The following is a 27,475-nucleotide window of genomic DNA, read 5'->3' as shown; positions in this document are numbered from 1 at the left end:
ACTGTGAGACATACTAATTACTAATTCATCACACTACTGAATAGATAACCTGAACAATCTAAGATGACGTTAAAACCTGAAACAATATGTGGTGTAATCTGTCCACACGGTATTCTCTGTTTAACAATACATTGTTGAAGCACTTATCGTAACTTGAACAGTCAGGTTTTGGGGCAACGTGGCTGGCATGTCATTCTTTTCCCACTCACTCTTCCTTGCAAAGTTGCTCCAAACGTGTCAGATGGTGATTGCATTGCTTGACTCTTGTGCACTGCTAATAAAACTTCCAGTAACTAGGATACAAGGAGGGCTTCTATTTGATGGCCAATATTCATAAAATATTGACGAGTGTGTTGCTTTCTTCTCTTAGAGTAATATGTACCTCATCCGACTGTGGTTCAAATGTAGCCCTGCTGTACTGTCTCACAATTTTTGATAGTCGCTATAGTAACACAAAACCTCATTTGCATTAGAATCGCAATATTTGACCAATGATAGTATCACAACACTTATGCAACTGCCACATATTTTATAGAAACACAACTACATACAATATGAGCAGGAGTACGTTTCACTGTCCATACCACACACAAGAACTGTCATACTTGGAACGTTTTATTTACTAGCTTGTTAAGATTGCATTTACAGTGATAATTTTAGAAACAAGGATCCTTTGTACAGTTATTTTCAAGCAAGATAAAATTGCAAATATCGCATATATACAGTAAGAAACATTAGAATAATGTAAATACAACGTATCACCAATGACATGCTTGTTTATTCAACATGCTGCAGTCATTAGCAAATCGAAACCAATAATGCACATGGAAGATGGGCCGATGCGGCAATTAAGCAATGCATGTTGCTCGACCTGACACCGGATTGGATGTGGTTTGGGTCCTGATTTCTTATGAATAAATAGTCAGTAGGAGACGCCATCAGCCGAATGAATGCAGCATGTCAAGAGTGCTGAAATGTCTTTCAAACTTTTTTCCAGAACAACACTGATCGGCGAGGGTACACCTGTCATAGACAGAGTGTCCATTCATTTTTTTTTTTTTTTTTAAAAAAGCAAAACTTTGACATACAATCTTTTAGACATAAAAATATCCAACCCAATACATGGCATTATTTGTCTGCTTTAAGACATAAGCTAACATGGGTGCTTGCCATTGTTACGGCTAGCATGGAGTACAATGAAATGTTACGCTGATCCCTTTGTTTAGCGCCACCTAACAACTCTTTACAGTACTTTTTTGCTAACACTGTCACATGCCCTCACTGAGTCTATTTTAATACGTAGTCTTTTGACCTTTTAAAAATGTTAAAATAAACATCAATATTAGAAGGGAATCCTTCAGGTAGTACATTTGAATGAATATATTAATAATTTACCAATGATTAAATATCGCTATCCATTGACTAGACAAAATGGTGCGTTGTTTTGTTTGTCCTGATTCTGCTCAATTTCCCTCCCTTATACTCCCTGAATGTGAATAAAAGACCTCCTGTCAAAAGCTCACATAAATTAGATCACAATAAACAAGCAGTAATGGCAGGTCATTGGTCCTTTAAATACTGTTCAATATGCCAGCTGGAATGCTAGTAGATTCTTTAAAACCTGGTGTGGTTGAAGTAAGGGATTCAAAGAAATGCTCCTTTCAGTCACAATAAATAACTATCCTTCATATAGTGCCGCAATACAGTACTCACACTAAGCCTACAGTAATTGCACAGTTAACCACATGCACAGGGTTTGGTCCGCCCCTAAAATCTTTACTTTGAATTCCTCTGCCATGACTTTTTGCTTCTACTCTGCCAGTAATCATAAACGAATACTGTTCGGTCAGGGTCGGAACATTGAGCTCTGTGGAACACCAGTCTTGATAATGCAGACAGACCTCCGGAGTTGCAGTCTGAGGCAAAAAATAACTGACAACCTCTGAGTTTCGGATGGGAGCTACAGCTAGTTTGGTTAATTCCGTTGTTATGAGATCTGTGCAGGCAGAATACTCAAGCAGAAATGAGGCTGCTTCTCATTAGAACTCTCAGTGTTGAAACTTCAGGTTGCATTGGTCTTGAAAGCTGAAGCCAGATACTACCGAGCGCCTCAGACAAGTTAATATTTGGGTTTGGAATCCATGGCAACAAAGCAAGTGGAGAAGCGGTTCTGTCGTTTTGATAGAAAAGTGGCGAGAAACTCGATTGTTTCATGTGCGTCTCTGAATTGTTAGTTTTCAGAGTTCTCCATCTGAGGGTGGCAAACACAGCTTGAAGAGTCTGTCAAAAGGACAAAACACAGAATTCAGGAATTCTGCCTAAACAAAAGCCATACATTGAGGAACCTTTTTATTTAGTACCTTGGTGCTGATGGCGGCATCTGGTCCATCACTTTGAGGTTTTTAGCTGAGAGCTCAACTCTTGCCCCCTGGTGGCAGGCAGAGAAAATATGAGATTTCAGAGCCATATTCACTTATTTAGTCATTTTCAGCAGTAAAAGTTACTTAACTTTACCATTAAAAACAAGAATTTAAGACATTTAAAAGCAACATACAGAAATAAAAAGTAGTTTGGAATATGCATTATTGAAATGCTGTCAAAAAATAATCATATGTACAGGGGAGCATTATCTTTAACGTGGATTTTAAGTTACACTTAAGGCTAACTGGAGTTCTCCTGTCATCTTATTCCATTTGCGTTCAGCATAACAGCTAAATGCTGATGTGTTTGCTTTGACCTCTGGGCTGCACTAATTGACCCGGGTCTGCTGACCTCAGAATATGTAGCATATTTTAAAATACAGCTGACTGGGAGCCAGTGTAAAGTCTTTAGGATTGAAGTAATAGGTTGTGATCTCTTTTGTTCAGCTCAGAAGCTGAGCTGCAGCATTCTGAATGAGCTGTAGCTGTTTTGATACTCTTCTGGAGACCATTACAATTATCAAGTCTACTGGAGTGAGAAAAGCATCGGTTTGCTTCCCCTGGTCTTTGTAGAGCATGCAATCCTTCAAGGCATTTATTTTATTTTCAAACAAATCAAGTAGGACACTCTTATTTCCTTCAATGTCAATATATCACTGGGTTACCTGTTTGCGCATGATGTCCATGGTCTGCATGATGCATCGCGGCAAGAGGCCGTGGTTCCTCGCAAGGATCATTGCCTGTTCCAGTGTCACACTTAGAGTGCTTCTGCATTAAGCACAGAGAAATCAGATGTGTGTTCATAGATCTCCCTCACGGAATGACTTCACTGTTCTGCATTAGCGAGACTGACCTCTGCATGCCCGTGGCACACATGGTGATGTGACAAGCTCCAAGGCGATTGCACAGTTCGGAGGACACGCACAGTACGCTGACACCCGAAGGGTGGCCGTGAGCACCGGGGCGCACGTTGACGTAGGACTGCATCAGTCGACAAAGGTCGTCCAGCGTGTTGAGGGGTCGCAGTAGCTGTGGGACGGAAGAAAGGGTCAACTCCTGGCAGGCTGACAGGCAACCAGGTAGGCTGAACTGTGCCCATGCCAATCATATTTGGAAGGACTTGATTGATCCAATTTGTATGTGGACAACGATTGAGATTGTCAGGTGCCAGAAGATTTTAAAGACATGTACACAATCAAACGTAAGATTCTTCACAAGAACTATACGTTCATTGTGGTAGTTTTGGTTTGCATTTGACTCCATTATACTGAAATCTGGTTTCTATTTTCTACAGTGTACATTTACCATCCTTATATGTCAAATATCGCTGGTGTCGGGCGAAATCGCCTTACTCCCCCCCCAAAAATCCAGTATTCAGGTGATTCCAAAAAACTGCAGGTTTGTTCAACATTGCATCTTCAACGAGAGCAAGCCATTTTCAACACTTAAGATTACGGAGTAATTTGTAAAAAATGACCAGCTTGACACTTTGAATTCAATCACATCTCTCGAACAAGATGCTAGAAGCTAGCCCAGCACTATGCACTGGAATACTGTAATGTAGTAACAGGAAACTAAATGCACACTACCATCAGTTTGGGGCTCTAAAATGTCAGTGCTGAGATAAACAGTAAATGGAAGTGATAGGGGATGCTTAAGTGTTGATGTTAGTCGGAGTTAATGGAAGATTTCTTGACAAGCTAATGGGGGTTTTCCAGTGAGCGAACGGGACAGACACCAGTTCATCTTACTTTGCCAATGTTCGGTTGAAGATCTCTAACTTCAAGGCCCAGTATCTGTGCTTGCATTTATATATTCAGTCACAACATTGCATACAGCTGAACTTAAGTTGGAGGACTAGCATAACACTTGATATTAGAAAGCAGCAAAAGCAAAGGAAAAATGCAGAATACTGATAATAAGTGAATATTTACCTGATCAATCTTCATCGCTGTGGTGTTTGAGTCTGTGGGGAGATTTGATTTCTCCAAATAGAAGGCCCTATTGTGATAGAGAGGGTTTTTGTGTCAAATTCTCACATTTTTCTTTCAAAAGAATGCTAATTTGGTCTCTTTAATACATCATAATGGAATTATTATCAACACAACAGTCCTGCACTAAAATGATCAAAGATGCAGCAGACAAATTCTATTAATGTATAGGTAAACAATCAAGAATGAATGATCAGTCACTGTGTATTTGTATTGACATCTGGGAAATAGGAAATTTAAGACTCATGGTTAATAAAATGACATCGGAAAGCCACCTGCAGTCATTCCACAAAGACAAATGACGACAAAAGTCTTTCGGAATCATTTTAAAGTGTATTTAGTCGTATGTATCACAATTTAGTGGTGTAAGGAAATTGGTGTGTAGTATTAATCACTATATTCTTTTCATTTTTAAATATATCTATACATCCTAAAATGGTTTAAGACAACTTTAGGAGAAGCCCAGGAGCAACACCACCAAAGTGAATTATCTTAATGGCGAGCATCCTGATCACCTGAGTCTGCGGTAGTAGGCCTTGACCTTCTCCAAGGAGACAGCATTGGTCCGCTGCTGGAACTCCTCCATGGCAATGTAGTCCTGCTGGGAAACGCCCTCTGGGCGCTCCAGTGCTGCAGAAGAGGGCAAGCAAGAGTCAGATCATCACTGTTTATCTTTCCAGTAGACTTGTGGTCTTAACTCCCTTCGATAAACAAATCTGAAACCCTTTGCCAATGCATACATGCATCACATATATCCCTTTTTTTTTAAAAATCATTTTATGCCTTTACACCTTTGCTAATCAGAATACTTTGTTTAAAGTTGTCCAGGTGTTTAGAACGTTTATTGTAAAGAAGCTTTTTAACACGACTTCCCCTTTAATAGTATGTGGCTGAATAAAAAATACAATTCAAACACTTGATATCCACTCACTTGCATATGTATATGTTGTTTTACAACAAAGCCATGATGCAAACCAAAATGTACAACTTTGAATTCTGGTAATGAATCATCTCAATCCACATGATAACATATAGTTATTTTTTATCAAATTGTAAAATGTCTATCTTTAAAAGTTAAGATTACGACGTTAAAAATTATTGCATGAGTTACTACCCTCAATCAAATGACAAGACACTCTTCTTGTCCATCTGTACAAAACATTTTCCACTAGAGGGCGATATACAGCTTCATATTGCACACATTTAACAAACATATGAGCAGCATATGAGTGCTTTGGTTGGATAAGTGTTCCAACTAGCCATTGTCTGTGGAAAATTAATGACTTTTTGGCGCTTAGCTCCATGATGCATGAGGTGAAGTATTCACATTGAGCTGAAACAGAGCACTTGTGAAGGGAAGGGAGAAAGTAAAGGTGGGTAAGCAAATGGCTTCAGACAATTAATAATAGCACTTCAGTGTGTCATGAGGGCAGCGGAGACCCCCAGTGATGTATGAAGTCTGACATTTAAAGCTTGTCTTTTCACTGATGTTTCCTGAACAACGCTGTGAGATATTTATTTCATTAACAAAGCATTCAGATGCTTATGGGTGATTTTTTTACGTCTGTCTGGTCAGGTGTTGTTTAACGTCGGTTTGGATAGATGTGTACACTTCGGCAGCTGATAACTAAGACTGCTTACACAGAACGACAATACTGTATATGTAGAAGGGACATTGTTTGAGTGAGCAGTTATACAGAGCAATCCATTTCCAAAAACAGATTGGCCCTTTGGCTCCTGCATACCTCTGGTGAAGAGAATGGTGTGAAGTTTGAGGTTGCCGCCGTTTTGCAGCCGACTGGGCAGCTCATTGAAGTGCCAGCTATCCAGGTAGAGCGTCACCTTCAGGGCCTGTCGGCTCCCCTCCACCTGGTAGCACACCGGTGAGTCTGCAACACACACAATGAGCCATTATCAAGACAGTCAAATTTGACATGTGGGAGACAATTAACATACAAATACAATAGGAGAAAATTAGTGATTGACTTTTTTTTTTTTTTTTTAAATCGAGAAATTTTCAGTGCTGTTAGAGACAGAGAAATATTACTTGGCACTTGCATGGTTTTATTACTTAAAAACAAGAGCAAACCTAAAAGATATTAGTTGCACTGGAGTATAAAAGAAGAATATAGTTTGCCTCTTCTCCATAAATCACATCTATGCTTCTCCTAATTTTATTACAGTAAACACTGGCGCGACATATCTGTTGGCATCTGTGAAAGCAGTAATGGGATTTTTACAATTACGACACACCACTCAGAAAAAATGAAATGATGACATTTAAAGAGTTTCCTTTTGGGTCAGCATTTTCCTTAAAAAGCCTTCAAGCTGTAAGCCTGTGAAATTGGCTGAGATGCACCTGGCAGACACTATGTGGTGATTGCACTCTTTACAATGCCAATAATCCTGGGCTGTTGGATCAATAATGTCCAAGGAACACTGCCACTACTTATCATTCAACTGCACTGTAATACAACTTCAGTAAAACATTTTAAAAAAATACTTTTACATCATGTAGACAGACATGGAAAGGTGCAGAATTCGCACAATTCTTGTGACCATTTCCATCCATAATGGAACTTTATTCCAATTCTGTTGACTCAAACAGCTGCTCATCACCAGCAGCCTGGTTTGACTGGGCTGGACTGAACTGACTGAATACGCCTTTGTAGCTTACTTGCAACTAGACATTCATCCTCCAGTTGCTTGAAGAACACTGTGACTTTGTCCAAATCAGACAGAGCCGCCTTGGTGTCTTCTAGCATGGTCCGCTCTTCTTTCTGCAGGCGGGGTGGAGATGAGGCAGGTAGAGAAAACGCAAAAGCAAGACAGTTTTGATACAAAACAAGCACCAAAATATTCAAACAAACCTCTTCATCAATTCCTTCCAGGTGGCCCAATGCCTTAGTTCATTTCATGTAGTGTAAGTGTGTCCAAATCCGGTCCTCGAGGGCCACTATCCCATATTTGAGATATTTCCCTCCTCCAACACATCTGATTCAACTCATCAAACTCTACAGAAGTCTAATATGATCCTGATATAGTGGCCCTCGAGGACCGGATTTGGACAGCCATGCATGAGAGCCGTCGCATCAATGTGTTGCTTGTCCTCACCACATGCGGCGCTAGCGTAGACTGCAAGTGCACCAGTACGCCAATGGCAGATATTTGTTCCAGCCATTTGCGGCTAGTTTCCTTGCTGTCCTCCTGGTACTCGCCGGCGTTGTTGAAGCGGCATCGTAATGCGGCCAGTAGCTGCTCAGCCAGTGTGCATACGGCAGCCGTGGCGGCCTGGCAAAAGATGACATCGCGCCGGAGCTGCAGAGCTGTGTCTGGTGAAGGAAAAAATAAATAAAAAATGAAGGTAATTGGCTCCAACCATACACAGACCAGCCACAATATGAAGTATACATCTGCACAATCTAGATTACATATTCAATACTATCTTTGCAATCAAAGGTCTGCCTATAATAATTCAGTGGTTTGATTCACACTGTCAGATTATATGCAATACATGAGACAGTCAAAATATGAAAAACTCTAATAGTCCATCACATTAAAAACAAAAATGTGTTGCAGTACCTGTGCATTTAAGCAGGGCCAAGAGAAGTTGGTTCTTTCCATCTGAAAAAATAAGAAAGGAAAAGAATATGTAGTGATAATTGTGAGTATGCGCAATACAAAACTATACATGCTGTTAATATTATGGCTGCACTGAACATAGTCATGCTGTGATATAATGCAGCGGCGGGTGAACAAACCATCGACAAATTTCTGCAGGTTCTCCACCAGAGTTTTAATAGAGCTGGGAAGGTTCCAAGGGTCCTCCTGGATATTTTTGTGGATGACATAACGGCAACGAACCGTCCAGTCTTCTGTCTGGCGAAATTCTGTCCAGATAAAGCCAGCCATAAATGAGTGTGTGTACAGTATCAGTGGCTGCGAACATGATTTCAGACAGTCTCACATGTACATGTGAACATACACACATAAACAAATATGAACCTGGTTGGCTGTGGTCAGAGTAAAAATGTTTGGTCTCTTCACAAGCCTTGGTCATGACACTCCCTTTGAGGAGACAGTTGATGGAGTCAACCTGCGTACAATACACACAAAAACTCAAAATAACTGCCCGCACAGGAATGCAGACACGTTTGTAGTATTAACTCAAAACGGAAAGTTTTTTTTGGGGGGGGGTTATGCAACACTCCCATGTCCCTACCAAGTCACACGGAAGTGACCAATCAACAAGAGCAATTGTCCATCTGGGATAAGTGCCCAAATGGACAAGAGTATGATCATCCATTTAAAAATATGTTAGTATTTAAAATTTTAAATTTTTTAAAAATAAAAATAAATAAAATTTTGTACATTTTATTTGTAGTCAGTGATTTTTATTCCACCCAAGAAATCCCACGTACCACCAGCGTTACTTCTGCCAAATATTGAGAATCACTTGAGTACTGCACAAAAGTACACTTGAGCACATACTGTACAAACAGCACATTTATTCCAAAGTGAACCTACCTGGTTGAAAAGGTGCTCAAGACAGCCATGCAGCTTGTCCTGTTTGTCTGAGGGGATCCTCATGTCACAAGGCAGCTCATCCCCTAGCAAGCAGACCACATGTGTCACACACATAATTCTTTTTTCCCCCAACACTAATATATATTGATTTCTGCAATGAGTGGCAAGTATTAATTTCATGTTTTGTTAGCATTATCTCCTATGAAGCAGGATCTCTGCAGCAAACTTACTCGACTTTAAATAAGGATACATTTTACAAAACTGATCAGACTTCTTGAAAATGACAATCATACTCACATTGTCAATTATTTGTGCTTTGAGCCCTTTTGGATGTATACTATAGTTAGTCCCGGTTAATCCATGCATTTTATAGACCAAAATTAGATGATTTGGATAAGGTCAGCAGCCACCATGGCTTCAACAAAATCACTAGGCTCCAAGTTGATAGAAATTGCCAGCAATGGGAAAATGACGCTTCAAATTTGCTTCATGAACCAGTTGAATTTTGGACTTCTCTAGAAGTCACTTTTGGGGGTTGAAGTCAGTGTCAGTTGTCTATCACCCCATTGTTGAACAGAGAAATAAAAAATATTCAACAAGTGGTCCACGAAGCTAATTTGAAGCATTTCAAATTGGTGTACCCCTCACATCATATGTTCAATTATTCAATATAGCAGAATTAAAGTGTGATATTGGCTGCATGTTATAGCGCCTCAGCATCATACTTGAATACTTCTGATAATTAAATATAACAAATAAGTGGTATTTTTATTAGTATTTTACATTTGCGCAAAGAAAAACTGCATCAATTTTTTGTGCAGATATGTTTTTTTGTGTTAGTTGCAGTGAGACATTTTTCCTTGCGTCGGCTCTCGCTTTGGAGCGGGATTATTTTACAATGTGGCGAGATGCCCGGCAGAAAAAATGAATAAAAGAAAGGACTGAAAATGTGTGAGAGCAGATAAAAAGAGGGAGAGTGTGTCATTTTGGATGAATACCTAATGACAACAAAAATTGTCCCCTTACTACATTTTCTCTTCAACTTTTTGTTACCTGATCCCATTTCATCACTCCCCAGGTAAGAGCTGTTACTCCTCACACTCGTGTAGGACAGAACGGAATCTCGGTTGCTGTTGCATTCACTGATGAAAAAGCACATAAAAACAACAACACAGTTAAAATGCGACAGATACTAGCTAAAGGTGGCTTTCCACCTTTTCTGTGATAGGGTTAGCTTTCAGAAGAAGCTTTCAGAGTAACTATTATTACTTAAATGTGGAAAACAGAGTCAAACTAGAATACAGTAAATGTGCAGACCTGCTACTTTTTGAGGTATTTATAGGCCTATGTTGACATGATTCAACAGGATTCGCAGGAGCTTACGATTTACGAGGCTTAAATTATACAGCAATTTTAATTGTGCGTACTTGAGTGGCTCAGAGGTGTTGCAAATGATTCACAGAGTGCAAACAAATGATGGATGGCCTAGCAGTAAGTCCACCGTGCAACCACACGACAAGACTGCTTTTGTCATCATCCTGAATAGCACAGTAGGGGAGCAATGGACAGTCTTCACCTGCCCGGGTGTTTGTGTTTTTTCATGTGTATATGTGCGTGTCTGCTCGGTGAGTTGGGCAGGATGGCAGCAATTAAGCGGACAGTGTTATCATGGCAATCTGTCGCCAGTTTGGCTCAGGTTCACTATTTGCTTTTTAGTCACTTGCGCACTCATACAAGCAAGCAATGCAGCTAATCTAATGAGTGTGTTTGTGAATGCTGCAGTGAATATAACATGATATATCCTATAATAAGTCATATGATATTCCAAATAATAATTGAATGAATTATTCACAATGTTATGGAATGCTATATGAGTACTGTTTACCATTTACTAAACATATGTACAGAAATAGAGATGCAAGTCATTTAAAGTCAAGACTATATTGGACAGCTGTGTATTTTTGTAATTACATTACATGCCAGCGCACTAGGTGATGATGTCAGTACATAATTTCAGTTCAATTCAAAACCCAGGAGACCCAAAAAAAACCACTAATTAAAGAACAAGAAGCAACAAGGGATCAACAACATGCCTCAAACTCACTACTCCTCTTTTCAGAGGAATTAGGATTCACACAAGAGATTTACAGCCTATTGCACCGCAGTTTCCAACAGAAGCTCCTCGGTCATGATATTTGCATACAATTACTGCAGTGACATTTATTATTACCCATCTGTGAGCGTAGACCAGTTTTATCTTGTTTCTCTCTTTTCAAATAGTACAACTCTCGACACTGCGCAAGACTGATGATTAATAAATATATTCCCCAGTGCATCCTCCTACCGTAATCTTGAAGTTATTGTCAAACTCGTGAGCAAACAAACAAAGCCTGGCCCTGGCCTACATTTTCCATCACATCCTATTGCGATGAGGTAGTTCCACACATTGTGGCTGAGCCTTAATGAGAGACCGGGCCAGAAGGCCGCACCCCAAGCGCTTGGCTCTATTATAGACCGTCCCACCGCACCAACAACCAATAAGTGCATCTTTGTGGGTGGTGGAGGGCAGGCCTCAGTGAGGCACACACACATTACACACACATCATGAGTGAGCTCACAATAAACAAATTACATAACAGAATCAGACCAAAACATTTTGAAGTCATTTTTAGCCCCGCAATCTTAAATTAAGATGCCAACATCTGGAATGAATTGTCAGGCTCCAAAGGGGGGAAATGAGCTGCATTATAGCTTTGTGAAGTCATTAAACCAGTTTAAACACTTGCTCATGCTTAATCCAGGTGTGAGACAAGGGTTTCCTGTGTCTCCACTTGACAACACTAAGAACTTGTTTATCCAATAATAGAAAAACTTTGCAGAATGAGTAAAGATATCTTAAGTGTAGTTGACATTAGAAGCTATTCGTAAATCTCAGGACATGATTCAGTCACCTGTAGGAGTCTCTGTAGCTCATTGTGTCATGACCCGAGTCCTCCTGGTCCTCCTCGTTGACCTTGAAGCAAACCCTCTTGATGCCACCTTGCTCTACTTTGTCCTGGTCGCAGCTGTCTTCAGAGGGGCCCAAAGAAGGGGGCTGCCCGGTCTCATAGACGGGAGCTTCTCCCCCACCTGTCTGGATCTGTGTGGGCTCGGTGATGGATGACAACAGACTAGAGAAATCAAAGAAATAAACAAAAGTCAGTAAAGAAAAAGAACCTGATGAACAGAGTCATTTTAGAGTGCTAATCATGTACTCTGCATTATGTCACAAGACAAAGACTCCCTCACTATCAAACATTCCACTCAATGTTGCATGTTACACCCCTTCCTCGGTACAGACTCACAAAGCACGTATTTCTCTCTTCTATTCATGCGCTGACCTGGCCCATAAACATTTTGGGCCTGAAGAATGTTCCTTTTTTAAATACTCGGCTTTAAACAAAGCAAAGCGCATAGCCCCCCCCAAAAAAGGCCAAATGATGACGTGGGCTTGACAACTCCAGACTCTTTCCACAGAGTTTTCTAAATATCATTGTGGAGGCGAGACGCGCATAAACGTCTAGGCCAATGTTTTGATAAGATAAGTCATGATATCCTGTTGAGCGAAAGACAAGAGAACAATCAACCGATGCCAACTTACACATCTATCTGAGCCACATATTGCTTCATTTCTCTAACAGCAACATCCAGGCGGCTGTACAAGTGAAGGTAGGCGTCCTGCGTCTCTGTGTCCTCCTGCTTGAGCAAAAAGCTCAAGCCGCCTTCGCCGTAACCTCGGCTGTCTGTCAAACCTTCGCCCCCATTTATAGACTCCTCTCCGTCCTCCCCTTCCAGGCCCGAGGAGTTCCAAGAAGGAGCTCCCATGCTTGTCACACAGTGCTGGGTGTGTGACATCGGGTTCAGTTGAGCTGAAAAGAAAAAGAAGAGCGGAGTAGAATGCAGTAGCTTGGAGTTTGGGTAGACTCAAATACAATCGAGAGACGATTCACGATAACAGAGTGCAGATGTTTATAGAATGGAATCAAGAATTGCAGAGGGCAGAGTAGAAAACACTTGGGCTGCGGTGGGTGAAAAACAGACTTGACTGTCTGACATTGATATCTACAACAGATGTTTGAATGTTATGAAGTAACACTTTTGTCTGCTTTCCGTTTAGGGACGAGCTTATTGAGATGCACTTCCGCGGCTGACAGGCTGAGTTAGATTAAATGTTTACTTTAGTTAAAAGATAAAACAAGCTGCAGTAACCTGAGAAATCCCACTTTGGACCCACAGTGAGTATTATTAGCAACGTTGACATAAAGCAGTGCCCAGTACTCTATTTTAAAAAGCTCCATTATTTAGATGAAAGAGAACATCTGCTCAATCCAACTGCAAGGCAGATGTCTGACGAAGTGCAAGGCCTGACAGGAACGATGCAACTGCAAGAGATGTCGTCTAGACAGCTGCACTGCATTTACATTTCTCATGAGAGTGGATGAAGTTATTTGACTATTTCAGAGTCAAAAAGGAACTCTACTACAAACAAAGACGAATTGTATAAATCCTGCATTGCTTTGTCGAATTATTGTGCCAAGACTTTTTTTTTTTTCCATATACATGCAAAGTCTGTTTTTCTCCGCCCTTTGACCTTTGCTGTAGCGCCATCACATTCCTGCGTTGGCAAATGACACCAGTCACTTTTCATTTTCAGGTCAGTTGCAAGAACGTGGCCAAGGGCTAGTGGGGTCCAAACGGCGAACCGCTCTTCAAATTTACTATGGGAACTGCCATAGCAAACTAATGGCATTCCATTCCCTGCTCTGTGGGATTTAAATGGCCATAAAGGTCAATTAGACAGAGTGATTGCTGAGTTGCTGTTAAGTCGGTCGGCTATTACTACTCATACCGTCACAGACTGACCTCAAAGGATTCAAAGGAATATGAGAGTATTGCATTGTTCTGAAAACACAGTGTACAATTATTTATCAATAAATATGGTACTACCTTGATCCGGGTCAAGACCATACAGAGAGTTCTTCCGTCCAAAGCGAATACTAAAAGTCCTGCCAGCAGAGGTAGCACTTTTGGGGTAGGAAACCTGCATCTGGTTGACTTGGAAGTTGGTCGGAACAAAGTCCATGCAGCTCAGCGGGTGGGCTCGAATGTTAGCTTGCCTGAAGGTGGGCCAGGCCATGTTTCGCAGTTCCAAAGAAAACTTGGGAGAAAACGTGGGAAACAACAATTAAGAATTGATGAAGTACATACGATTCTTGATTATCACTGTAGCAGAAAAGGGCAATGGCAATCAGTCCTATAACAGTTAATATTAGTACAGTGCCATGAAAATGTATTTATAAAGTACCACAACAGTAGTGAAGAACAACATACAGTGCCATGAAAACGTATTATGAAAATGTATTTATTTTCAAAATCTCAAAATGTATGCGGTTTCCCTTCTCTCGATTAACGTTAGCAATGACTCCACAATATGGGAGAAAATGGGCAGAGTTTCAAGGCAAACAACTACAGACCAAAATTACTCTGGGGCTGCTTTGTACTAAAGGAGCTGGATGACTTGCTGTGATTCATAGAAACATGAATTCTGTTCGTTACTAAAAAATAATTCTCAGCCAGAATCTTCGGTCATCAATTCGTGACCACAAGCTAAAGCGCACTTGGGTTCTGCAGCAGGACAACAATCCAAAACAAAACAGCAACTTTACTTCTGAATGGCTTAAAAAAAAGATTTTGGAGTGGCCTAGTCAAAGTCTGGCCTTGAATGTGATTGAATGCTATAAATAGCTCATTTATGCAATTCTGCAAGGAAGGGTGGGCCAAAATGTCTCCACAACGATCCGAAAGAGTTCATATTTACTAAAACAAGACCAGGAGGCTTCCATACCTGCCGGTAACGGTTGATGCGCCATCGGATACTCTCCAGCTTGGTATCACAGATCTGCCTGAACTCATACTGTGGCATGGTGACCACTTTGTCATTCTGCGAGATGAGCTGGCTGCAGTTACTCACAAACTGCCTGTCGTCACTAGAGAATGCCTCAAGAATCTGCGTGAAGAGACAGTCGAGAAAGCGTTTAAGAAATATACTACGTGACATGTGACACACACACACGCACACACACACACAAATTCTGCCTAGCTGGAACCTAGCAAATCCCTAAAACTAATTCATCAGCAAAGTATAACCACCTTAGCAGTGAGGCTAAAGCAGCCTTTGGGCTCCATTATCTTCTCCAAAACATGGCTCTTGATCCCAGCGGTGCTGACGTATTCATAGAGGACTCCATGCTCCAGGTGGACATTATCCACAGTCAAGTTGATCAGCGGTGTGTCGTCAGAGAGAGAAAGACTTCCCAGTCTGTAATCTGGGGGCCATAGGAAAATACATATGAAAGAAAAACATGAATACCTAGTCTGTGTCATTCAGCAAAGCATCAGCACATCTAACATAGTGTCATAGGATTTTAATCGTCCCCAGGTATATTTATAAAAAAAATAACGAGAACAATTTAGAAAGAGAGGGTGGGGGGGTGCACATTATCAGTCACCTGTTCCGTTGGTGCCATTTTCCTCACTGTGGTCAGAGCCATTTTCCATCGGGTAAGGCTTGAACGGGCTCTCTTCCTTGTCAGCTGAAACTGGCTGGCCTTGAAGATCTTCCACGTCCTCAAAAGCACGGTACAACCACTGACACTGAGGATCCAGAGATGAATATTAAATGCTACATCAGTAAATAGAATTTGCAACAATAAATTGGTAACTTATTGTCTATTGTAATAATAAATCATCAAATGTGTCCGAAGTTATATTCAGAATTCCAGTAGTTAAAGCAAGACGGTGTATAAGTGAAGGGGCTTTGGAAAGAGCAATGCCTAAAAGAAAGCAAAACACTACAGTGCACATCCCACTCTGTTTAAAGCTCTGCGAAAAACTGCTTGGCACCACTAACTTCCTGTTACCCAGACGTGAGGGGTAGAGATTGGATGTTGGCTGAGTATAATAAATACTGACCTTCTGAACTCAAACAGGACTTAGCAAAGTACAAAATTAAACCAAGACATTATTGGCAAAAGTGATTAACAAACCGACATGTCAGTTATTTTGGGAGATTACCTTTCTGCACAAATTTAGATGGAAAAACACCATGTGGCCCAGAGCTGAAGCCAAAACAGTGGTGGGAATGTGAATGTTTTTTGCAGACTACAAATAGTAATAGAGTATCCGCATGTTTGATTTGTACGTGCGTGTCGTCTCACCACATGGGGAAGCTCGAGGTTTGTCTGCTGTGCGCTGAAGTGCTCCAGAACCTCTTGGTAGTCGCTGCGGTTGACGTTATTGCCGTTGACTTTCAAGATGACCTGACCAGGCTGAAGCCCTGCCCCCGCTGCCTCCCAGCCTGCATAGGGTCAAAGGTGAGATCAGTTAGTGCCAGAGAGACAGCAATGCATTGTTTAAATAAATAAATTGTCCATGTGTAATGGATGATGTCACTGGAGGTCAGGAAAATCTTGCAAAACCTCAGCTCAGTGAGCAGGATTAATTCTAGAATTTAAGTGTACCCCACAAGAACTCAGTTTGCAGAACTTTTTCTTCTTTTTTCCCACCTTTTTTATCAAAACAATGGACTGGCTCGACGAGTGTGAAGAGAAGCAGAATATGAGAAGAGAAGTTGCTAAAGACAGCAAACTTGCATTGAAAACAGTAAGCGTCACCATAGCCACATTGAGGTAGCCTGTTTTATTATTTTGACTAATAAAATTGTGATACTGAATGTCAAAGAATGAGCAACTACTTCTCATTATTAAATGATGCTTTTTAGTTTTTTACCAGCTTCATATTATTTAATTAAGGTTTTAACCGGGTAATGTATGAATATTTCCATTATTTTGTATTGGGTTTAAAATCAGAACAAAATGTGATGAAACTAATGGTTCAACTGCATTTCATTTTTTTAAAAATAAAATTCATTTGAGGCGTTTTGGAACATCATCTTTCTGTTTTTCTTGTTGTTGCTTTTTTGTTCCAGCAAAAAAACAGACACCCATTTTTTTCCCCACAACATGCTGTTCTGAGCCCCTAATGGATTTACCGAATGGATGCCCAATCAACACCTCCATTATCTGCATCACTCCCATCTAAAAATATCTCTTGCATCACTTCCTCCCTTAGGTGCCGGCAGTTACCTAACTACAACACTGCTGGATCCCGAATTGGACACCACAGAGGGAAATTGAGTTTGGTGATTAATGTTCAATTGCAGTTCAAAACAGCTTTGGTTAGGGTTACGTTTATGGAATTGTGCACAAAAGTGGCATCAATTGAAGTGTCTGTGAAGTAGAGTTTGGTCTTTTTAAGGATATGAACCTTGACCAAATGCTGTATGGGTGACAGGTGGTCATAAAAAAAATGGCAGAATGGAACAGGTGGCTAAAGGATAGAGTTACCTCATCTTCAGTCGAGTTATTTGTCTTTTTGACACCATAAACGCTTTCAAAGCATTTAGCAGCACTGATGGTGTCATTGTAAGGATAAGCTTGCTGAAATATGTGCACAGATCGCCAAACATTGGGGCCCTAGCAGCAAAATATACGAGGCCCGGAAGTGAGTTTAGGAAATGTAAATTCAATTACACCTCGGCAGCTGCACAGTAGTCATTAGCAAAACTACTTTGCCAGTGAACATATGAGCCGCAACTAACTAGTACAGACATTTTGTTTTGATTATTATTGGAGTTTATTACCTTTGTCAAAGGAAGTTACTTCCATCAGCGATCATGTGTTAGATAAAGTGGAATAGTATTGTTTCCCAAGGAACTTCTTGATTAAATTGTAAACGCTCACATTTGATCTGAATTCCCTTAATTTCTCCATGACTACAGTATAACTCCAATTGACAAACTTGAAGGATCTATGAAGGACTAGAAGTTGATAATGTGACAAAAATTGGAATTCGCAACTACCTACTTTCCAGTTCTAATACTGTTCCAGGTGACCTCCACAAGGAATGGCTTTTGCATCTCCATTGACAACATGCAATAACATATTCCCCAATATCTCAGTTACTAATGCTTCGAATATATTCTTTCTTAAGATTATGAAACTATATTTGGTCATTTATGTTATAGTGTAATTTCCCGTAACTATCAAAATTTGTCATTTCGAGTATTTCAAAAGGCACTTAAAAGCGGTTCAAAATCTGGCAATGTGGACATTCACTCGAGCCTACATGCCACAGGGGAATTAATTTCATGCAGTCAATGCAACAGGTGACTCACCTTTCCTTACGGCGTAGACATGAGGGGGTGACGAGCCCCGTAGTCGAAAGGAAAGGCTGTCTGGGTTGTCAGGGACCTTCACGATCCTGAAAGAGAAATAACCCGTCAGACCGGAGTAGCCCATGCTTGAGTGCATGTGTTTGTTTGTGTGTGCTTTGACTTACTCCTTGGCTTTGGTGGTGACCAGCAGCCGCAGGGAGCGTCGTACGCAGAAGGCCTGATTGATCATGGTTTCCACCTCAGCGAAAGGCCTGAGGAACAACAGGTCCTCGTTGATGGTGTGGATCTTCCTGCCCACCTGCAGACCTGCCATCTGGATAGACAGATGGACACGCATGACCGTTTTAATAATAGGTCACACCGTCCCACTATGCCTGCAGTCGGATCGTTAGCAGTGTCACGAGAGGACTGCGTCGAGTATTACCGCTCAGCACTTGCGTTACCAGGTTCAATGTACTGTGAAGTTTTGATAATAATAAAGGGCACAGTGCGAAACCTACCGTACTTTTGGTGTGAAACATAAGCTCGGTAAACTGTCATTCACTATCATGTCGTACAAGACATTTCTTAAATCATACAATGTAACATCCTGACGCATGCTTTGCTTGTTTTTGTCAGGAACAAGCTTTAACGAACCTGCGACAAATGATACTCCCACTACGTGGCGACCTGCTATAGGACATGAAATAGAGTCACGTTGTGAGAAGACTGTGTGCCCCGTGTGAGTCCAGTGTCCTGGACACACATCCGGAGGGGTGGCCTTGGCTGAGCTGGGGCCTCGACTCTGGATAACGGCCCAGGATGGATGAATGACCGTGAGGAGCAGAGACGAGTTTGCCTGACTTGATGTAATAGTATCATAGTCAAAAGGCTGTGTGTGCGTGCGTGTGCATGCACGTGAGTGAGTGTGTGAGAACCCCTTTGAGAGCCCCATGGGAATCAGCTGAGCAGCATTCAATGTTCTGTCACACAGGCTGTGTCACAACTACCAAGGGTATTATTGTGGAGAGGTTGGGGACACTGAGGATGATGAATAAAAGACAAAGTGGGAAAGAGAGGAATGGAGAAAAGAGAGCAGAGATTGAGGGTCTACTGTGAAAACAGTACAGAGAAACAGAAAGAGATTATCCAGACTCTGAGAAGGAGAGCAATGTGGGAAACTGAAATGACATAAAGAAATGGCACCAAGTAGAATTGAGACATTTGTCAAGACCAAATGATCTTCATTTGGATCAAGACTAAATTGTTACCTGAGATAGCCACCAGGTGCATATGGCTGATTTGTATCAATAAAATCCATTCACACACAAAAACATCCTCTGCCTAGAGCTAAGAATTTGGAGTGTAGCTCCAAGTGCCTTGCATGTGTTCAAAAAAAAAAACCTCCAGTCCACCATGTGGCACATTGTATTTTATTTGTTGTGTGTCTTATTTTTGTGAAGGAGATGTGAGTGGACCTGCCCAGTGGCCCGACATCCAATCACAACAAAGCACCTCCAGGGAAAGAAAGAGATGGACAGCAGCCGTCCAAACATTAGACAGCCATTACCTACAGGAACTAATGCCATGAGGCAGGGGGAAGGAACATTGAGTGTGTGTGCGTGTGTGTGTTACCTCTGCATGTGAGCCTCTGGTGACAGACTTCACCACAATGGCTTTGTTTTTCTCCTCAATCTCAAAGCCGTAATCCTCCTCCTCGGGGTGAATCTAGCACACAAAGATTGAATTACTCAATTTAACCTGTCTAGCACGTACAGTCATTGGCCACTTGCAGCTCTATCGAATATTCTGCCTTTACACAGATAATACTACCGTTTTTGTTTTTTTTTTATTGGAACTGTTAGCAGTCTATCATCGTTGCTGTCGTCAGCCATTAGCTGTGTCATTAATATTATGACCTGCTCGTGCAGCAATACGAAAGTAAGGAAGTATGTCTGATGAGAATGCAATGTTAAACACACGATTTGCCTACGATTTGTATTTAATCTACACTGAAACTTTGCAATCTGTCCACTGGTCTCTAATGGTGTATGTTTGAGTGTAAGAGTGCGTAATGTACAGCATCTCTGCTTCTTGCACTCTACTCCCCATTTAGTGTAAGCTCAATGTTGTCATTAGTGAACACATTAGCTAGCTTTCATTAAGTGAGGGCCATCTTCCTGCTCCAAAGCACTGATAAGCTAGAGACGATGGTGTCAGATGAGAGGAGGATGTTCTATGGTATGGAGAGAGTTTCTAAAATTATACCCGGCCCTTGCTGAGTGCAGTCTAAAAGATCTATAAGGCCTTGCTAAGATGACAAAATAAGATTGATTGTGCTTTTGACTGTAAGGTGCAAGTATCATGTCTGAATATGAATTTGAGCCATGGCTCTACATAGGTGTTGAATTACATACGGTATACACAGTGACAAATTATAAAGCAAAGCGGGCCTTAAAGAATGTGCAGAGGAAACACTCTCCAAGACGGGTATTGTCATTGCTTGTGTCTCCATGGAAAGTTAACATTGATGCAACCAGATACATTATGTGCCAATGAGCCATAGAGGGCAGAACTTAAGACGAGCTTTTAAGATCTTACTTGGGGAATTAGTCTCTCCCACTTCAATATCAACGTAGCAAAGTTTTAAATAAGTCATCATAAGCCACTGGGAGAAAATTCTAATAAGACACAATGAACTCTTCATTCTTGACAAGAGAACCAGCAGATGGTGGTTGGGTGAAAGAAGGCAGTTGTCTTGTGTTCTAATGCGTGTTTCAGAGCAGAGGTGTACTAAGCCGGTTCTCAAGGGCCGCTGTCCTGCATGTCTTAGATGTTTCCCTTCTACAACCTGATTCAAATGATCAGGATTGTTATGAGGCTTCTGAACCCTGCTAATGACTTGATCATTTAAATTACGTTTGTTGGAGGAGGAGAACACCCAATTTTGTGAGGCCTACTCGATAATGAAGAGCATGGTGATCAAATAAAAGATCCTTCTTTCCATAAGTTGTCAAAGAAAACAATTATAACTTCTGCCTAGCAACAAGAAGCTACATTAATGTTGAAAGAGACCAACTAATGTATTCTACAGTACTGAATGGTCCAGGCAGGACTGTTTCTTTCCTTATTTTTGGGTGTACTTTGCCCCACACATATTTGAAAACTCACCACCAGAGACTTCACCAAGATGTTTTCAATGAGTTTGAAGTCATTCCGCTGGAGCTGTTTGCTTTTTGAGCTGGTTCCTTCTGTTTCCTCGTCCGCATAGAAGCGGAAGAACTGAGACTCGTCTTTGAACTCGCTCTTCTCCAAAACTGTAGGACGGATCACAAAATCAAATGATGAGAGAAAACAGTCCTCTGCTTGACTATTGAAAGTACATATTGCAGCACAGTATTATTTTATGGTATTCTCTTACATGAGCGACACTTGCGCAGTACTTCACTGATGAGTGATGACACTCACTTTGAGTGCACAAGCATGGGCACATCACCGTACTTTTGCATAACAATTGCCAAGACATGCCAAGCGAGACTCTCAAATTTTTTATGGATCTTAACATGTCTGACCAAAAAATATTTCACTATGTAAGCCTGTGGCCTAATAACTTTGGCTTTTGTCCGAGCATTGAGATTCTAACATCTGGATTAATTTAATTAATTTGCAAAGGCAAATCGTGTACTTTCTTTGAAGTGGAAGAGATAGAAACAAATGAAAATGAGTCACAAAAGAACAAAACAAATGAGTCAAAACAATAATTTACAGCAGAATTTGTGTGTGCTTATGTGTGTGCGTGTGTGTCTGTGTGTGCATCAGCCAAAGGTACCCAGCTGTTGAGAAGTTTAACAAGCACCTGGCACCCCGAGTTCCATAAAATGATTACACACACGCGCTGACGTTGGTCTTGTGCCACTTCGAACCAAAGTGAGTCTTATTTCCTCTGAGTCATCGAGGCTATGGTGTCATAATGACAATTATTCAACTGGAGGGAGTGCAACAACGTGTTTGTTTATATAGCAATGTCTTCTCTTGAAAGTTAAGATCAGGATGTTCAGGGTTATGCCGAGGAAGATGATTGTGTGCAAGCGAAAGTGCTCTGGCAGCTTTCACACAGAGTTCAACGCCTGAATGTTTTGCTTTTTAGTTGCCTGTTTTGCACCACAACACAAATGGAGATGTGCAGGAAGTCAAGGTCAACCCAAAGAAGAAGAGGAATGAAGAATTGGGTGAAGGGCAACAGATGTACTGGCTAAGATGAAAGTGGCAGAAAGAAAAAGGTTATGAAAAAGGACAACAGAAAAAAAAATGGACACGCCTGAAAAGATGACGCTTCAAAATAGAAGGTAACTGCGTGTATGCATGTACCTGTATGTGTGTAGCCAGTACTTACAATTACTTAGTGGGATTTCATGCAGAAACTGTGATTTATTGTAATATATAAGGCACTTTCTTACACACAGCGTCAACCTGATACTCAAATATCAACTTGTCATCAATTACTGTGCTCAGGTATTCGAACTGCTGCATCCTCTCTACAACCATCAATCATCAGGGGAGGCGGAGACATTGCTGGACTTGCGAAAATGAATCACCATTTCTCCGGTTTGGGAAACATTCAGATTGAGGAAGGACGACTTGCGAGTGAATTCCTCCAGTACAGGGCTGGGCCACATGAGTTGTCTTGACAAAGGAGTGAATCACTGCCTTCAATTAGAGTTTTATTTTAGGTTTGTTTAGAACGTGTCGTTTTCAGCATTCGCTTGGATTATGTTTGTTTTTAAAAGGGCTAAAGTGGGGGCATATAATAAAAGTAATACGATATCAAAAGAGTGGTGGTACCACAATTTGATTATTTCACCAAGACTCATCACACACACAGTACGAAAAATGGAAACAAGGCAATGCCAATGTAAATATCATTTTTAAAAAAACAATGAATGGCAGCCCTTACACTTTATATGGCATTCACACAAACACTTTTGATCATGAAGGTTACGCTCATATTGAGCCTTGAGGCAGTTGCTATTGTTCACTGGAACAACCCAGACAGCAATGTAGCTAAACTAAACAAGCTCCGGTTAGGATGCACTACAAATGCTTTTTATGTTCAACATACTGGGCGGGAGGGAAACACCAGCACACTAACACAGTGTGGACAAAAAGATTAAAGAGTTTATGACGCATGGTATTTCTTAAGGCATCCGTCCCTAAAATTAGGGAGTGGACCAAAAACAGTTCTGAGGTCAGTTTTTGGTGGGTGGGTCTTCAGTGTAAAATGCCGTAGTCACCCTCAAGTAGAAACAAAATGTTGTGCTGTTCTTGATTTCCTATTGACGTCCACTTGATGATGGGTCATTTTTTTAGCAAAATTTCCTTGTCTTTTTGTACACGCTCAAAATTACGGCCAGTTACCAAATTACTTAAACTCTGACTTTTTAGGATAGACATTTCAAGGCTGAAAAAAACTAAACTTTGTGACTTAAGTGTGTATTTTTTGTGACATTGGTTGGGGCAGTACTTGGAAATATTGGTTTGGATGATATGTTAAAAAAATGTATTGCTTCAGAAAAAAAATTGCGCTACAGAGTAGGCATATTGCTTACAAAACTAAAGCAATCCCGCAAATATGTGGCTTTTCTGCTAATTACAGTTGCTTTGTAGTACAAACTCCAACTAAATGGCAGCAGGTACTGACCGTGATGCAAGAAGCCGTTGTTGCAGAGACCAACACCCAGCGTCACTGCATCCTCTCGTGTTGAGCAGTCTCCCTGGAAACCACGACATACACTGTCATTCACTATCATCACCGGTTTACATCTTCACACACCTTGGTCCAAAGCAGATTACAAAACAGCGGGGAAAAACTGTTTTTTTTTTTTGCACCCATCATGATGGTGTTGATAAATAAGTTTCCATTCAATGAGACACTTAAGCTGACACACGCATGTTGTTATTTTGACAACTGTGCCACAGGCGATCAAATTGAAACAGTACCTGTGAGAGGAGCCAATCCACGAGTTTGCAAGCAGGCACCACGGATTTAAATGTTTTCAAATGATGGTCTCTATCCCTAAAGCAACAAAAGTAAAATCAGTTATGTTCATTCAATCAAAACGTCGGCATTTGCCAAATAAAACCAAAGACAAACACAACTCCTCACATTTTTTGTCAATTTGATATGTTCTCCTTTTTGTCATATTCCTACAACTACCTTTAGTATACTAGTTTGGTAAGAAATTAAATTGGCTAGTGTGTCATATTCAATGTAGGGTCTCAAACTTCCCCCAAAAAGTGTGAAACATGGTAGACAGGCCCACTATCAAATACAGGGCAGTCTAGAAATTCAATTTCATGTTGTATTTAAAAGGTTTGTGCGTATATTTTACTAAATTGTCTGGTATGCGTTGATGTGCATCCTGTATGTTTTAGATTTATTGAACGTCAAGTTTTTTGTCTGCACCAGCGCAACCTGAATACTGTAATCAGACGGATTAAGAACGAAGGGCTGCATGTGTGCTTCAATGAGCAGCATACTTTTGATTTTCCATTCTTCTCCTCGGTTGCCACTTCACTTTTGCAAAGTGAGATAAGCTCCAGTTAGAAAGAAAAATAAAGTGAGCAAGGAAAAGGGCAGGTGCTTACTTGATGACGGGCGTGTGGAGGCTGTGAAGGCGGCAGTACAATCTGACACCCTTAAAGAGAAGAACCACAGGGCCGTTGACTCAGAGAACATTACACACCTTTCATAAACAAGCACATAAATGGCTTCAACGCCGGAAATTTTTAGCTGAGGTGCCCCGAGGCCAGTCTTTCAGAGAGCATATCTCAACCCTAATGTTGCCAAATCAGATTAAAGGGCAGAGATGGGTGCCAGAAGGGATACACAGAAGTGATCATCTTGTTAATGTTTTATTTGAAAAAAGTACACAGCGAGAGGATGACGACAAAAATGGGATACCTTAGACATGATGTCCTCCAGCTCGCTGCGGGCCTTGTAGGTGCCGTCGTCGTAGCGGAAACGGTACAAAACCTGCTCGTTTTTGAACTGATGCTTGTCTGATACTGAAATGACACACGGGAGGGGGGGGACAGGGTGTTGTGTAAATATTTTCTTACGAGTATTGAGAATTTTAAAATATAGAAAATATTGCTTCGTATAATCTTGGAACAGATTCTGGATTGCACCGGATTGTTGATCAAATCTCATTGGAAAATCGGTGTCCACTGACGTAATGTTAAGAAGCAAAGCGATAGCTTCAGGGGAAACCGCAGTTATAAATTCACGACTGGGCTCAAATGTTCACCTTGGCAGACACTTATTAATTTCCATAAACATCCTCCAAGCAATTTATTGCATTCAAATCTAATTCTCGCTTCCACTGAATGCATCACAGAAACTGGAAAATAACAAATACTTAGTCCAACACTAAAGACACCACGACAAATATGCTGCTGGTTTTCATTATCTAAACCAAAGGAATGTGTCGGGAAAACAGTTGTTATGACATGTCAAATATGAGTTTGAGAGTTTGTCAGATGAATAGTTCAGCTCTTATGGTTGTGGTGCCACTAAATGTACAGCTGATGAAAGCTGAGAAAATCTTAAGTGCCTTCCTTGTAAATGTTGAACCCGTGCATGACCCATATTACTTGACCTCATTTATTGACACCAACTGTGCTAGGCCGGAATCTTCCCCAAAACCTCAGTGTAAAGCCACAGAAGCCAGCATGTCATCACTGCATCTCCCTATGGGGGTTAGCCACAGTGACGGTAGACTTCAGGGGGATTTTCCATGAGAAACTTAAAAAAAACACTGGGGGCTGGACAGGAGACCCTTGAGCACCAATGTGGATCACTTTATTCGTACATTATTTATAGCTGCTTATTTGTCTTTCATTGCCTGATGCATTATTCAGGTAGTGGAGCTGCAAATGTCATGAGAAAGTCTTCAGTGTGGCGAGAAAATTGCAAAGAAAGAAAGGTTTGGGTGAAATCTGCTGCTCCACTTGAACTGGATTTTAGATATCGTCAGTGAAATTACTGAAGCAGGGAAATGAGAATGCAGTCCAAATTTGGATAGGCATCAGATTGCAGACTTTCATAGGTGCCCACCTCATTCGTATGCATGAATTTTAATACGACTCATGCATGATTAAGTGAGGGCAGACCGCCATTAATGTTTGATTTTTTTTTTCTTCTGAAAATTGCTCCCTCTATCCCAGATACATTCAAGATCACCTGCGAAATTGAATGTCACGAGGTTGAACATCTAGCAGCCCAGAAAAGATCATTGTTTTCAAACACGAACACACACACACCAACAAAAACATGAGGAAGTTATGGAAATTGTCAAAAAAAGGAATTTCCCCCATAAAAGGTTCCTTAGCAAGTTCCAACCTTTTCCTAAGATATCTTAAAAATTAATTTGCTTAAAATGTCTTTGTAACTAAAACGGCAATGAAAACAAGTTTCTTGGCGGAGATAAGTAAATAAAAACATAGGATGAAAATTAAGCAAATAGCTTTTGGTGTGTGTGGACAAAACAAAAATGGACAAATAAACGCAAGAACAAAGAGGGAAAGGAAGTCAGTCTTGTGTTGAAATCTCACCATGGTGAATGATGCCATTTTCCAACAAGGCTTGTCCGAGGTTGACCCCTTCGTCGGGTTTACTGATCTCTCCGCTCTCGATCAGCCACGATACAAACTCGCTGAGAAAAACAAAGAGAAAGGAGTCAATGATGGATTTTTTTTTAACTCACACAGAACTGTATTGCTTTATTTTGATTCTTGTGGGACGATGATTTTAGGGAGGGAGGGAGGGAGGGGTATTGGCTTCAGAAATGATTAGAGTCGTGAGTTCAACTGCTGATTGCACCAATTGCCAGTTATGGATCGTGAATCAATTTGGATCATTTCAGCAAGCTGCTTAGTCATTTTATTCACACATTTAGAAGCCACTCACTTCATCAGTTAAACACGTTGCCTTCTGAAACAAATCAACATGTTAACTGTCAGGACTTCCCATCAAAGCGAATTCTACTATTTGGAGTGGGGGAGTTCATCTCCTAAGACTCCAGCGGAGACAGGGTAGCAGCTGGAGGCGCTTTGAATTTGTGAGAGGAAAAAAGCACTTTTAGTAATGCGGCAGCAGCAGCACCGCTCACTTGGGTGGTAAAGACGCAACAATGTTTGTGGTGCAGTGATGCATCCCGCGCCAAAAGAAACTGAGCGGACGCAAAGAGTCCAACTGTTTCTGTTGGATCCTGTCAACATTTCTT

At 40.9% G+C, this 27,475-nt stretch overlaps 1 protein-coding gene across 1 annotated transcript in view; it reads right to left on the bottom strand.

The window, feature by feature from the left end:
* Nucleotides 1–602: 602 nt before the first annotated feature.
* prex1 (phosphatidylinositol-3,4,5-trisphosphate-dependent Rac exchange factor 1) overlaps nt 603–27,475 on the bottom strand; it is a 60,531-nt gene continuing 33,658 nt past the window's right edge. Inside the window, exons 11-40 of the mRNA XM_088370033.1 lie at nt 26,805–26,905; nt 25,153–25,256; nt 24,837–24,886; nt 24,189–24,264; nt 23,890–23,962; nt 21,363–21,508; nt 19,827–19,919; nt 18,377–18,525; nt 18,213–18,298; nt 16,195–16,334; nt 15,487–15,631; nt 15,128–15,303; nt 14,823–14,984; nt 13,925–14,135; nt 12,579–12,846; nt 11,890–12,108; nt 9,992–10,080; nt 8,939–9,021; nt 8,417–8,507; nt 8,173–8,301; nt 7,994–8,035; nt 7,526–7,743; nt 7,089–7,191; nt 6,157–6,300; nt 4,927–5,041; nt 4,355–4,421; nt 3,274–3,449; nt 3,086–3,188; nt 2,361–2,428; nt 603–2,280 (exon numbers count right to left, since the gene is read on the bottom strand). Of these exons, the coding sequence (XP_088226159.1) occupies nt 2,238–2,280; nt 2,361–2,428; nt 3,086–3,188; nt 3,274–3,449; nt 4,355–4,421; nt 4,927–5,041; nt 6,157–6,300; nt 7,089–7,191; nt 7,526–7,743; nt 7,994–8,035; nt 8,173–8,301; nt 8,417–8,507; nt 8,939–9,021; nt 9,992–10,080; nt 11,890–12,108; nt 12,579–12,846; nt 13,925–14,135; nt 14,823–14,984; nt 15,128–15,303; nt 15,487–15,631; nt 16,195–16,334; nt 18,213–18,298; nt 18,377–18,525; nt 19,827–19,919; nt 21,363–21,508; nt 23,890–23,962; nt 24,189–24,264; nt 24,837–24,886; nt 25,153–25,256; nt 26,805–26,905 (3,670 nt within the window). The 3' untranslated portion in view covers nt 603–2,237. The remainder of the gene's footprint in view (nt 2,281–2,360; nt 2,429–3,085; nt 3,189–3,273; nt 3,450–4,354; nt 4,422–4,926; nt 5,042–6,156; nt 6,301–7,088; nt 7,192–7,525; nt 7,744–7,993; nt 8,036–8,172; nt 8,302–8,416; nt 8,508–8,938; nt 9,022–9,991; nt 10,081–11,889; nt 12,109–12,578; nt 12,847–13,924; nt 14,136–14,822; nt 14,985–15,127; nt 15,304–15,486; nt 15,632–16,194; nt 16,335–18,212; nt 18,299–18,376; nt 18,526–19,826; nt 19,920–21,362; nt 21,509–23,889; nt 23,963–24,188; nt 24,265–24,836; nt 24,887–25,152; nt 25,257–26,804; nt 26,906–27,475) is intronic.

The sequence above is a fragment of the Syngnathus floridae genome, chromosome 2 (genome assembly GCF_059516105.1).
Source record: "Syngnathus floridae isolate MCC-2025c chromosome 2, RoL_Sflo_1.0, whole genome shotgun sequence".
NCBI lineage: Eukaryota > Metazoa > Chordata > Actinopteri > Syngnathiformes > Syngnathidae > Syngnathus > Syngnathus floridae.
This window is presented reverse-complemented; position numbering and strand designations above follow the sequence as displayed.